Source organism: Osmia lignaria, chromosome 11 (genome assembly GCF_051020975.1).
Source record: "Osmia lignaria lignaria isolate PbOS001 chromosome 11, iyOsmLign1, whole genome shotgun sequence".
Classification (NCBI taxonomy): domain Eukaryota; kingdom Metazoa; phylum Arthropoda; class Insecta; order Hymenoptera; family Megachilidae; genus Osmia; species Osmia lignaria.
In genome coordinates, this window is record NC_135042.1 from 3,318,211 (window position 1) to 3,331,941 (window position 13,731).

The window sequence follows — 13,731 nt, forward strand, 5'->3', positions numbered from 1 at the left end:
TTTAATGTAAAGTTATTATTGACTTACAGAGTATACATATAATACTTCCGCAAAGGCAAGCTTCGTATTGCTTTGGATGTGGATTACTTTGTATGTACGAGTTAGTTGAAACTCGTTGAATAGGATACGTTTAAAAGAAATTGATCTTATTTTATTTGACTATAAAGAACAATGAACGGAGCGATGGCCATGGTAAGTTAACTTTTTCATTGCGCTTACATAAAATATTGAACCAGTATAACTAACAAATGATTTGGACCATGATGGCGGTTGCAGATGCTTTAACGTACTTACACGTTTAATATTCTTTAGAAATTCAATAAAGTTCATAATATTTATTTTCTATAATGTTTAATAAATTATTGATAGTAGGTTTAGTAGATACATTATAGTGTTACCATTGATTCAATCAATAGTTATGAAATTTTTTTTTCTGTTCAATTTTTAATGATATGCTTTGCTATTGTAAACTTGATAGATGAAATTATGATTATTTTGTTTATATATTTACTTTTAATTGTTTTCATGACTGTATTATTCCCCATGGTATGATAAGTGCAATAAAAACTCTATTAGAATTTATATTATCAATATTTTCATAACTATCTTTTATTGTAATAATTATGAAAAAATATTTGTAGATTTAAAACACCATAGAACTTTTTATTAATAACAGCTTACTATTATTATATAAAATTAAAAACTTTTTATTGTATTTTTAGGCACCAGCGACCCAAAATAACGTGGAACCTCCGAACAAGAAACCTAGAGTTGAAGGTACATTGCTAATATTGCCAAATAAGTGTATGCTCCTAATCACTAATAAACCGTACAATTAAGCGTACAACTGGAAAAGACGGTGAACACAGAAGCAACAGCAAGCATAATATATTTCTAAGCAAAGGAAATGATGAAGAAAAACATATATTATTTATTTAGGACAATCAGGTGCTAGCTTTCTATTAAAGTGCTGGCAAGCTATAAGTGTTGAGTGGTCTATTGCAGTTTCAGAATATATTTTGGTAGGCTAGGGTAATAGGTGATCGTTGGCCCTCGATAAAACTAATTTATGGTTGTCCTTCTGTTCTGAGATGTTACAGCGGAGAGACAGTACAGAATCTGTGGCCTACGACTGAGCTGTGATCATGAGCGTGCGCCAAACAAAGAAAGAGAACGCTACATTCGTTGAACAGAACAAATCAGAGTTTTGCAAACTCCTACTGACACAGCATCTATTGTCGAGTACCAAATACGATGCGTATTTTAGATAGGTCAGCATTTTAGGGTAGCCTTCTTTCTTCCTAATTGTAAGCCTCGTTCTGCATACAAAATACTTAATGAAAACAAACAATTTTTTACTTTTTCTCTTTACAAACTAATGTTCAATTTACAGAGTACTAATTTAAATATTTATTTTCCTTTAAATAACGTTTTTGATCTTGAATTAAATTCCAAAATGTAGTAGTGTACGATAGAAGAGGCTTATAAAGTAGGAGAAGCAATGGCGATGTATGTTATCACATTTATATGTATATTATAAATAGGTAAGATATTTTATTATTAAAGAAGAAGTACGCGTTGTAAGAAAGTTATTACAACAAGGTGTACAACTTGAGAAAAAAAGTAAATTCTTTCGACGATCAATTACGTTAGATTTCTTGTTAATTAGGATCGCCATTGCTATATAGTACACGCTAGGGTTAATTGCGTGGTAGGTTGGAGAAGGCAAACTGTAAGAAAGTGGCGCAGAAAATGCACTGAGAGTATTCTCCTTTGCTTTGTGCTTACAGATTTGTGCGTCGCCTCAATCTCGGATAGTTTGCGCACAACCGTCATTGCTCAGCCCAGAACACGGTTAGCCGTTAATCAAATGATTGAACAAAGCTAATATTGATTCGTGAAATTGCAAAAGTCATAAAAAAAGAAAAAGAAGCGTTTCAACGTGTTCTGATTTCTGTTTCAGAGACTAGCAGACCAAATTGGTTAAGATCATACGAAACCTAATCTAGTTATTGGTAGTCTGATTTTTTTGGGGGGCTGATAGTGTAAACAGTAACGAAATTTAAATGAAACGTATAGATGCAGTGGTTGCTTCTAAACATTGATATTATTTCTAAAAAAGGAAAAAGATTTGTCGTTATTTCTATATGAAAAAGGAAAAAGCGTGGAAAAAAAAAAGAAATTCATCTCTTACTGTACATATTTCATGTATTTATGTACAAATGTACACGTATAAATACGTGTATATATTACATTATGCTATAAAAATGTAATGTTACTGTTCTTGATTGTTTTAATTTCTTTGAACTTACAGTTTTGAGGATGGTTCTACCGTGGGAACTGCTGCACGACACCGTTCCTTTTTTTCATCTCTTTAAATCACTTTTTTTTTCACTTGTTCATACTAAGAATTCTGTAAAGACCCATGAAAGTTACTTTTACAAGAATTTTACAGTATATTTATATAGCAAATATTAAATAATTTGGTTAAAAATTAATCATGCGTACATTTCAAATGTTGTTTAATTTTAATAAACAGTAAGCATACAAATTAAGAAATCAAATCTGTATATCGTGTAAATTTAAAAGTTAACATTAGTATTTCCATCATCATAGAGAGTAAAAATCAAGTGTTGTCAAAGTAAATAATTCTTATACAAGCCCTGGGGAGTATATGTGATGGTGGAAATATTAAATACAATTATTTATTATGTCACACATTTATCTAATGCCGATTTTCTTCGTAGGAAGTGCATCAGAGTTCTTGCCAGGCCCTATATATGACCTTAATCAAATTGGACAAGTTGTTGCGGGTAAATCATGATATTTTATTTCATAGTTTAAACAATTAAGTACGTTAAATAATTCAATATTCATCTATGATGTATCAAATAATTGTGACAATTACAATTGTCACTTCAATTAAAGTTAGATTGAGAGTTGATAACAATTTAGTGGACAAATAGCTGATAAGATCTGATAAAGTATCATATTTTAAAATACGTTTGGATCTGTGAAAGGTATATTCCTACACACGTTATTCATCTTTTTACAGGACCTGGAGCCAAGTACCTTACACTACCTGGCATTCTAGGTGCAGGTCTTCCGAAAATTACATCTGAACAGCAAGATACAGTAAACAGAGCAAAGAAGTATGCAATGGAACAGAGCATCAAAATGGTTCTGATGAAGCAAACCCTTGCTCATCAACAACAGGTAACTTTTAAACATGATGCTAACAAACTTTACTCGCCTAACATATCTTCCATTGTACATTCGTAGATTACTGCACTGAACAGAAAGAAAATGAATATTAAATAATACTAAAGTATATTATGAATATTATATCAAATTATTTCTGCACTTTATTCATGGGCGAAAAAGTATGTAGATAGAATAAAACTTGAATGCAATTCAAGTTGTTCGAGTAATCATTAATCATTCCGTACGAATGCACAATGGATTTGATGTTTTATACACTCATAAAAATAGATGTTACAATTGTGGGGTTCTTTTTTTGTCTCAAAAGATATTATTTACTGAAAGATGAATTTGCGTATTGTTTCCTCTATTTAGCTCTTTGCCAGTAATATAAAAAAAAAGTGTACATATAGTGCTTTAAATTAATATTTGTCCTTATAATTTAGCTCGCCCCGCCGAGTAACGTTAAATTGTTTATATAAAACTGTTAACCTGTGTTCGTTGTAACGAGCGAGTAAAGTAAAGAAAGAAAAAAAAAAAATATATAACAGAAATCAGAAACGAACACTGGAACCTAACTCTGATCGGTTGATTTTTTCTCCCCGCAGAAGAATAAGTTGGTCCTGCGGCAGCAAGTTTTATTGCTAATGTGCAGGTTAGTGTCAACCAAGTCAAGACAGAAACGATACGAAACCGCCTTACGATCAAACACTCCTAAACGTTTCCCTGAGTTACTACTGTAAGAGAAGGTTAGATATCTTGAAATAGTAGTCGGCGGGAGCAGAGCTGTACCAGCGCGAAGGAGGACAAGTTTTTGTGCATGAATCTCTGGACGATTTGAGAAAAATAATCAGTATTATACTTCCGAGCTCGACTATTCTTTCTTTTCTTGTCGTAGAAAAATTTTTCTGAAAAATAATCATAAAGAGCACTGATGATTTGTACTTGGAATGCACTGTTAAAAATTTAAACCATTCAAATATTAATTTAATGTTGAAGCTTTTCATATCATTTTGAATAATATAATTAACTCGAATTTATTATATGTACATGCTGTTAGCTAATTTTAAATCCTAGTAGAATGTTATTCCTTAAACTATCAGATTGTTTAGAATAAAGTTTTTTAGAATAGTTGAGCAAAGAAGGTGGTATGGTAAAAGAGCTTGGGGGACTTTTGAAATGAACGAGACGTGGTTTATGTAAGGGGGAGGGATATCAATAGAAGGCCTATGGTCCTTTGTGTTACAGCAAATGGCTAGTCAACGGAATCAGGTGCAGAGACAGCAGGCTCTCGCCCTCATGTGCAGGTTTGTTTGTTCTTTGTCTTAGCCCTCCGAATTTTGTCTTCGGGATTCGCTCCATTTTAAGTAGAAAATGATTTTCAACTATCGTATCTTCTATTCATATACTTAAGTATTTTATTCGCAAATTTCAATTGGGTTTCATTAAATTTTAATTCTTTCAATTATGCAGTTAGTTGAAATTTAACATTTATTCTTTTCAAATGAATATTGTTAAGTAACATTTAAATTGCAAATATAGCAGCGTCTATTTTATATTGAATTCTTCCAGTTACCATTAAGTTAAAAGAAGGTTCTTACATGAAATTCAACACTATACAATCGTGTTAAGTGAGTAATTGAATTATTACTGTTTTTCTTCATTCTCGGCTATACGTCTGAATTGGAAGAAATCATTAAAATAATGAGAAAATTTTGTTTCTTTTTACAAGAGATATTATTAATTTTGTTTCTATTTAATGTTGATAGGATATAGTTACGAATATGTTATTGATAGATACGAATAATAAAGAAAGTCAGTTAAATATAATCAAGAGCGATTGTCAACTAAAATAATATTCCTATACGACAGGGTATATGTGGGCAGCATCAGTTTCGAATTAAAAGAGGATACAATCAGGCAAGCTTTCTTGCCGTTTGGTCCTATCAAGTCGATCAACATGTCCTGGGATCCTGTTACTCAGAAGCACAAAGGATTTGCATTCGTCGAATACGAGATACCTGAAGCAGCACAACTTGCTTTGGAACAAATGAATGGTGTCATGATTGGTGGACGTAACATCAAGGTAGCGGGACGTACCTATATAACGAATTTCCTGTCCCCCAGCAATCCTATCATCCCGCCGGAGGTCGGCAAATTTTTATTTTAGCCTTATCCAATACCAAAATCCCTTTTGATTGAATTGCATTGGATATCTATAATGCACTTCGATCAAAAAGTTCTAAAATTCTTTCCTATAATTCAATTAGTTTCTATTGCATACATTCTATTATCTATTATTTACAAACAAGAGAGATTTTGATTTGCTTTGTTGCTTTCTAACGATAACATTAATTTTTACTAGATTTGAAAATATTGTTTCTGAATTCTTGCGTCTTTTTCTTCTTCTTCAGGTTGTGGGGCGTCCGTCGAATATGCCCCAAGCTCAATCCGTAATAGACGAAATTACCGAAGAGAGCAAACACTATAATCGTATTTACATTGCGTCCATTCATCAGGATTTGACCGAAGACGATATTAAGTCTGTATTCGAAGCATTCGGTCCTATTACCTATTGCAAATTAGCACAAGGTAGCTCGCCTCATCGACATAAAGGTTACGGTTTTATCGAATATGAAACAATGCAAGCAGCTTTAGAGGCTATTGCATCAATGAATTTATTCGATTTGGGTGGTCAGTATTTACGTGTAGGCAGAGCTATTACTCCACCGAATGCTCTTATGGGTCCTCCAAGTGGAACCAGTATGATGCCTACAGCGGCAGCTGTTGCAGCTGCTGCTGCAACCGCAAAGATTCAAGCGATGGATGCGGTAGCTAGTAATGCAGTTGCTCTTGGTTTGACCAAACTTGGAGCAGCAGCTCCACCGATTTTGAATCAAGGTATAGAGGAGAAGTAATGCATACAATTCGCTTTTGTACATGGAGCTTCTAAAAGGTTTTTAATTGTGCTCATTTAATGTATGCAGCTTTGCCTGGCATAGTAAGACCTACAATCGCTCCTGCGACAATGATGGCACCGCCTACTATAGCAACGGTAGCACCGGTAATACCACCCCCTGGTATAGCTATACCACAGACTTTAACTCGACCGCCGGCAATAATTCAACCAATACCTGGACAACCAGTTGTTATACCGCCTCCAGCTGTTGTTGCACCCACCATTGTAGGAACTCCTGTTGTAAGTTTTTTTCTACCCTTCTGTAGTCTAGAAACTAAACTACGTTATCACTGTCTAAATGATTCGGGACATACTGATAGATACCAGTCACAACTACGACAAATTCCGATATAATGAGGCGAGCACAAGAGCAAGCAGCTCATCAGAAACAGCAAGAAGAATTGCAAAAGAAGTTGTTAGAAGAAACAGAACCACAAACGTTACAGCAACAAGAGAATATGTCGATTAAAGGACAAAGTGCACGTCATCTCGTGATGCAAAAACTAATGCGTAAAGTTGAATCCCGAGTTGTTATTTTACGAAATATGGTAGCTCCAGAAGATGTAGATGAAAGTTTACAGGAAGAAATTCAAGATGAATGTTCCAAATTTGGAGTTGTAGAAAGAGTTATTATTTATAACGAACGTCAATCTGAAGATGACGAAGATGCAGAAGTAATCGTAAAAATTTTTGTTGAATTCTCCCAAATGAGTGGTAAGTTTACAGTGGTTATTTTTTTCATTTAACATACTTGTTCATCTAACATTATTAAATAATCATTGCAGAGGCTGAACGTGCAAGGGATTCTTTAAATGGTCGTTACTTTGGTGGACGATTGGTGAAGGGAGAGTTATACGATCAAGCTTTATTTGACAATAGTGACTTTTCTGGTTGATCAAGAAATATTTGTAAGCTATTGAATTCCGCGATTTCTTTCATCCGAAAGAATTTATATTTACTATTGACTGATGTTTCATATGTCAGCACTTGAAATACTTCTTACGATAAACTTCAACAATTGTAATCTGTCTCCTCTTCAAAAACTAGTAGATGTTATAGATTTTAATTTTTGCTTATCTACACCTGCGTACCTTAAAAATCAGTAGACGGATCGAAGTTACTAAACCAGTACCTAGTAGAACGATATTTTTAAAAGCTATGATTTTATTAAAATAAAAATTTAAAAGAGATAGCATTATTAATAAATTATTAATAGTAATTCAAATATTAATTTTCTGAAGGAAGAGGATTTCCTGTTAAATATCGATACCTTATCAATGCTAAAAAGATTGATAGCATACAAAAGGACACACCCAAGTGTATATGCATAAAAGTGTAGGACATTAATAACTTGTTTTACATACAGGCTATACTTAATACAAACAATAAATACGTAAATTATATATCAACACAAGTATATGTTACAATAAAATTTGTACATATTTACTAAATATTTTATTAATTTTCAATGTTCTAAGATATAGTTAAGTGAAACTAAGTTGAACATATTTATATTATTTTGGATATTTTATTTTATAGTCTTGTCCTTCATTTTTATATTCTTCATACTGTGGGAACGATTCATATCCTTTCTTTTCTTTAGCAAGCAGACTTGGTACTTGTGATTTGGTACTGGAATATTTTGCTTCTATTTGTGCAGCATTTTGTTTCTTAGTCATTGCCAATTGATAATTCTGTATTACTTCTTCTTCGGTTGGGGGTTCTTTTCGACGATTCCTTAGCCATGCTTCCCATTCTGCAGGTATTTCCTGTTCATGATCTTCCTTATTAACAGGTACAAAATATCGAGATGGTCTTTTAGAGGAATCAGCTCTAGGTACTACTTCATAATACTTAGTACCATAAAAATCTTCACCCATTAAAGCAGGTTTTTTATTAGGTCTCAAAGATGCGTAAAAATTTTTCCAAATTAATTGAAACACACCCCGTTCCTTTCCAGACATTTTATAACTATTTAACAAATCGGATCGAAGTAATTAAACGATAGTCAAACTTGCATACGAAATGTGATTAATATTTGAATTTAACTTTGGTTAAGTGATAAAAAATAAAAAATGTTTGTGGTACTTACTTATTACGTTAAAATATGAATTATAAGCTAAGAAACGTGATTTATTTCGCTATGTTAGGGAGGACGAGTAACTTGTCTTAACCTCTAATGACATTTTAGTTGAATATATATGTATTAAGATCACGAGTATAACAGTTTCGTAAATACCATACGTATATATAATAGTATAAATATTTTATTGTTATACTAACAGCGAAGTGCGTGTTTTCACGAAGTTGTTCTAATTGAAGATTTATTCATTCAACGAGAGATCATACTTGATTGTGCATCTCTGCCAGGGTTGGGCTGGGTTGGGCACGTATTATACTATGTATGTATTATACATGGTATTCTACAGTATATTACGCTACTTAGTTTTATATGTATTATACTCCAAGTGGCGCCATCTCTTCTGTTATGTACTATAGATACCAAACAGACATAGTTATCCATAGATCTTTATTTACGATATTTATTATTAAAATCAGGGAGTTTCGCAGTTATATCTCACCCACTAGTTAAAATAAAGCCATGAAACGAAGTTTTAGCGGCAGGCCTCGCCATAAATGTTGGAAAAATGATAATTTTCTACCAATATAAGAGGAAGGGAAAACAATTGCGTATTGTTGTTTTTGCGAACATGGCTTCCAAGAACCAAGAAGGAGGTAATTAGTCATTTGTAATTAGTCAAAAATCATACAAGTTCCTTTTTCAAGAACTATAAAATTACTATAGTTATACGTTCTATATGGTAATATTGCAATCCCGAAAATACTTTTCTGAATTTAAACTATCGTTTCCCAATTAAAAAATATATAAATCTTTTTATTGTAGCTCTTAGCTTGATATCGCTTTCTAAAAGTTATCTTTAGAAAACGATATCAATTTCCAGGTCACACCACGTGGAGGTGGCTACGTTAGTGACCCGCCCTAAAATCATAAGAACGTGAAACCATTCAAAACAGATAACATAAAATAAAAATTTAAACAATACAATCTTGAAATAGAAAATAAAATTAACATCCTAATATCAGAAACAATTGAGAAAATAATAATAATTTAACAATAAAATGCTGTAACGGAAAACATAATTATTAGGATTAGATATACAATAACGTGAAACCATTCAAAACAGACAACATAAAATAAAAATTTAAACAATACAATCCTGAAATAGAAAATAGAATTAACATCCTAATATCAGAAATAATTGAGAAAATAACAATTCAACAATAAAATGCTGAAATAGAAAATATAATTACCATCCTAATATCAGAAACAATTGAGAAATTAACAATTCAACAATTAAATGCTGAAATGAAAAATATAATTAACATCCTAATATCAGAAACAATTGAGAAAATAACAATTCAATAATAAAATGCTGAAATAGAAAATATAATTAACATCATAATTTCAGTAAAAATTAAAAAATAATTCAACAATAAAATGCTGAAATAGAAAATATAATTAACATCATAATTTCGATTACAACTGAAATGAAAAATGCCGACAACAGAATAAATAGTTTTAAATAAATAGAAAATCAATAAGAAAAGAATAATTTATTTCAATAAAGCAATAAACGAAAAAGAAATAGGGGAAATAAAATCGCGAGTTGACCATTCAACGAGCTGGGTATTGAACTCGTAAAATGTCGAGTTCAATACGTCCTGGACGGTATTATTCATACCGTTCAAGGAAAAACATAAAAAATGAAAAAACAAATTAGCGAGCATAGTGACAGAATGACTGTCCATCCGAAGATGGAGAGCCATTAGTAGTTCCCCTCTTCTGGGCAAATTTTGCCGGGGCTCTTCAGCATATAGCCTCTTCTTTCTTCGGCAATAGCCTCACAAAAATCACTCGCGAAAATTTTACGTTTGCTCAGACATTTGTAAGAACGTAACACGTAAACGAGCAACGATCCCTTGAATCGCTACTCGCATACCTGCACAATTTTTGCAAATGTCCAAGCACAAAACACTTTTTAATTTCACTTCACTTCACTTCACTGCACTTTCACTTTAATACTTCATTTTTGTAATCGGGTCTAGTACCACGACTACGACTTACAAACTAATAAGGCTTGGCCTTGAAAAAATCAAGAGAGAATGCTAAATTAATTAATTAATCAACTAATTAATTTGCATTTTCATTTTTCCTCTCGATTTTTTAATTTCCAACCCCAGATACAAGCTTCTCACGTATTAAAGGAGAATACGAAGAGAAACATGAAAGCTTGCTCTGGCCCTGCCTACTTATAAACTAAACTCAATCACACCAGAAGTAAACTACCTGCCTGCCTATCGCTATATTTAAAAAAGGGCAAAAATCATTCTCACAAAAATTCACTCCACGGTTCTCATACAACCATCCGGGTGCAAAAATGCCTACACCTAGAGAGAACGTCCCGGGACGCCTCCGACACCCGAGTTCAATTCAACTTTCACACTCTAATAAAATCATACCTGTTTGCTGAAATCGACTGACAAATAATATTGAACATTATGCTAAAGTAATACATTTCATTTTCGTATTCTATTGAATTATCTAATGTAAAAATTTTTCAATTTATTCTTGATAAGTATTTTGTAATGTTATAGTAAGTTAAGATTGTTAATAAACGATACAAATCCCACATCCTAACCACACACACACATGTGGAACTTATATCGTGGTTCACTATTGGTTCACTACTTTTGTCAGTCGCCAAAATGTATTACACTTAAAACTAAACCTTGTCCACCGCCCTCCACCCACGCGAGTACATCTAAGTACCCGAATGAGCTTTGGGCATAAAAATGAACAAGGCCAAAGGTATTTTCACCTACCATTTTTCTTCATGTGTGCTGAAATGCCTAAGCTAAAACGTATGATTAGCAAAAACTAAAGATGATATTCTCACTTTATTAAAAGTAAGAATTTAGTTCCGATTTAGTATATGGGCTGGCCTCCCCCAGGGGGTTTTATTTTTAATAAAAGTGACTCGACTTTGCAAATATAAAGCTTGAAGAGGAAATACAGAAAAGCAAAATTGAGCAACTATGACACAAACATGGTGCACTGCTAATATCAGCTGGCAACGAAGGGTCTCACGCTCCCTAGACTTACACCGGACGCTACATACCACCCACCCCGCCTGGACGTCGTAACGCCAGGACAGGATGCACCCCTTCGCTAAGAGCGCTACCCGCCCGTCCAACACGTTGCATCCAACGGTGTCAGATTGACGGACGCCCATAGTATAGACAAAAGGATTACAGTTTAGAATATGGTAACATATTTTCATATGTTCCGTATTCTAAAGATGCGCCTGCAAAGGCCTAGTAATGCATGGGTTTATCTCCCATGAGATGGTGTTCACTGTCTTATGCCGCGGAATCCTTGTAACTAATTTGATTAAATAAATAAAATATTGGATTGAGTTTAAAAACCAAAAGGATTCCCACCAAATACTAGTCAGTGCATTGTCATATTTACTCTCGCGTTGGAAATTTTTCGCAACACTAATTAAAATAGAAAATCCTGATCTAAAAACATGACTAGTACATAAACATCTAACGGGCTAATATTTCACTATACTGATGAATGATGAGTGTGAATGATGAGTGTTTAGGGTGGAGAACCGTGAACATGACAGAATGAATTTGAAGTACGAAAGAAGAGCTTTCTACAATGCTTAAAGAGCAAATACTGAAAAGCAAAATAGAGCAACTATGACACAAAAATGGTGCACTTCTAATATCAGCTGGCAACGGAGGTTTTCGGGCCCCCTGGACTTACGCCCGACGCTACATACCACCCACCCCGCCTAGAACAGGGTGCACCCCTTCGCTAAGAGCGCTACCCGCCCGTCCAACACGTTGCATCCAACGTGTCAGATTGACGGACGTCCATAGTATAGACAAAAGGACTGCAGTTTATTAAATGGAACATATGGATGTGCGCCACATTCTAAACTGCGCCTTGAAAGGCCTAGTAATGCATGGGTATATCTCCCAGAGATGGTGTTCACGGTCTTATGCCGCGGAATCCTTGTAACTAATTTAATTAATTAAATAAGACATTGAGTTTAAAAACCAAAAGGATTCCCACCGAATACTAGTAAGTGCATTGTCATAGTTACTCTCGCGGTGGAATTTTTCGCAACACTAATTAAAATAGAAAATCCTGATCTAGCAACACGACTAAAGGGGAGCTTTAAATTATGCTTGAAGAGCAAATACTGAAAAGCAAAACTGAGAAAATATGACTCAAACATTCGTCCACTGCTAATATCAGCTGGCAACGGAGGTTCTTAGGCCCCCTGGACTTGCGCCCGACGCTACATACCACCCACCCCGCCTGTTTAAGGCTCTAGGCCCAGGCAGGGTGCACCCCTTCGCTAAGAGCGCTACCCACCCATCAAACACGTTGCATCCAACGTGTTCGAGTGGTGGACGCCAATAGTATAGGCAAAAGGACTTTAAGACAGTATAGCGTATGGGTTGCAACATACTTAAATGTTCCGTACTCTATTGCTGTGCCTGCAAAGGCCTAGTAATGCATGGTTTTATCTCCCATGAGGTGGTGTTCACGGTCTTATGCCGCGGAATCCTTGTAACTAATTTTATCAAATAAAAACCAAAAGGATTCCCACCGAATACTAGTCAGTGTATAGTCATATTTACTCTCGCGCCGGAAATTTTTCGCAACACTACTTAAACTTGAAAATTCTAACAGGGTAATATTTACCCTCGCGTTGAAAATTTTTCGCAACACTACTTTAACTTGAAAATCCTAATGGGGTAATATTTCACTACACAAGAGTATGCGGGTGGATAAATGATAATGTGATAGAGTTCGTGAGGCTGAAGTGTGAATGATGAATGTTTAGGGTCGAGAATTGTGAACGTGACAGAATGAATTTCAAATACGAAAGGGGAACTTTATACAATACTGACCCCCCTGGGGGCCAGCCCATATATTAAACTGATGCCAATTTCATGAGTAAAATCGGAAAAACGTTTCAATTTCAAGAGCGATTTCGTTATCAAAGTAAGTAGTTATAATAATTAATAGTATTCATGCTTATTACTTTGATATTGAAATCCGCTCATCGCGAAATAAATTCTTGTACATATAAAAAAGAATGTGTATTGTGAAGTCGGAGGGTCATCCGACTTCTCTACATTTTTAAACTCGAAATCTATATATGTAAATATGTACAAGAAAACCCTATCCTGAGCTAAGACATGAAATGCACAAAAAAGCAATTTGCACGATTATCATTGTATAAAATGATACAGTGATATTCGTGTGTCACTATGCTCGCTCAAAAAATAAAAATTACAACCAATTCCCGTGTCGCTACGGACCATTCGTCCTACGACGTGATGGGAATCGGAGGAACTTTAAAGCATGCGACTCACCGATCGTTGACTTGCACCACTGCACTTGCCACGCATCTTATTGTTAGATTGATCCATAGCTCGTCTGTTGGCTCGTCAAAGAAACG

At 34.2% G+C, this 13,731-nt stretch overlaps 2 protein-coding genes across 9 annotated transcripts; one reads left to right on the forward strand and one right to left on the reverse strand.

Moving 5' to 3' along the window:
- The first annotated feature begins 29 nt into the window (after window positions 1-29).
- Window positions 30-7,087, forward strand: hfp (Poly(U)-binding-splicing factor hfp). 7 transcript variants are annotated; one of them, XM_034337689.2, is made up of 12 exons: window positions 40-192; window positions 723-777; window positions 1,092-1,271; window positions 1,791-1,854; window positions 2,748-2,813; window positions 3,056-3,216; window positions 4,450-4,508; window positions 5,074-5,287; window positions 5,616-6,102; window positions 6,189-6,400; window positions 6,481-6,874; window positions 6,946-7,087. In XM_034337689.2, the coding sequence occupies exons 6-12, from the start codon at window positions 3,160-3,162 to the stop codon at window positions 7,053-7,055; spliced, it is 1,533 nt and encodes a 510-aa protein (XP_034193580.1). In that variant the 5' UTR covers window positions 40-192; window positions 723-777; window positions 1,092-1,271; window positions 1,791-1,854; window positions 2,748-2,813; window positions 3,056-3,159; the 3' UTR covers window positions 7,056-7,087. The 7 variants fall into 7 exon arrangements, with proteins under 7 accessions (XP_034193577.1, XP_034193576.1, XP_034193580.1 ...); XM_034337688.2 differs by having other exon boundaries at window positions 1,791-2,813; XM_034337690.2 differs by lacking the exon at window positions 1,791-1,854.
- A 582-nt stretch (window positions 7,088-7,669) lies between these two features.
- Window positions 7,670-8,559, reverse strand: LOC117610404 (NADH dehydrogenase [ubiquinone] 1 alpha subcomplex assembly factor 2). 2 transcript variants are annotated; one of them, XM_034337742.2, is made up of 2 exons: window positions 8,444-8,559; window positions 7,670-8,131 (listed from the first exon to the last, which is right to left on the reverse strand). In XM_034337742.2, the coding sequence occupies exon 2, from the start codon at window positions 8,122-8,124 to the stop codon at window positions 7,675-7,677; it is 450 nt and encodes a 149-aa protein (XP_034193633.2). In that variant the 5' UTR covers window positions 8,125-8,131; window positions 8,444-8,559; the 3' UTR covers window positions 7,670-7,674. The 2 variants fall into 2 exon arrangements, with proteins under 2 accessions (XP_034193633.2, XP_034193632.2); XM_034337741.2 differs by lacking the exon at window positions 8,444-8,559 and adding an exon at window positions 8,253-8,437.
- Window positions 8,560-13,731: the final 5,172 nt, after the last annotated feature.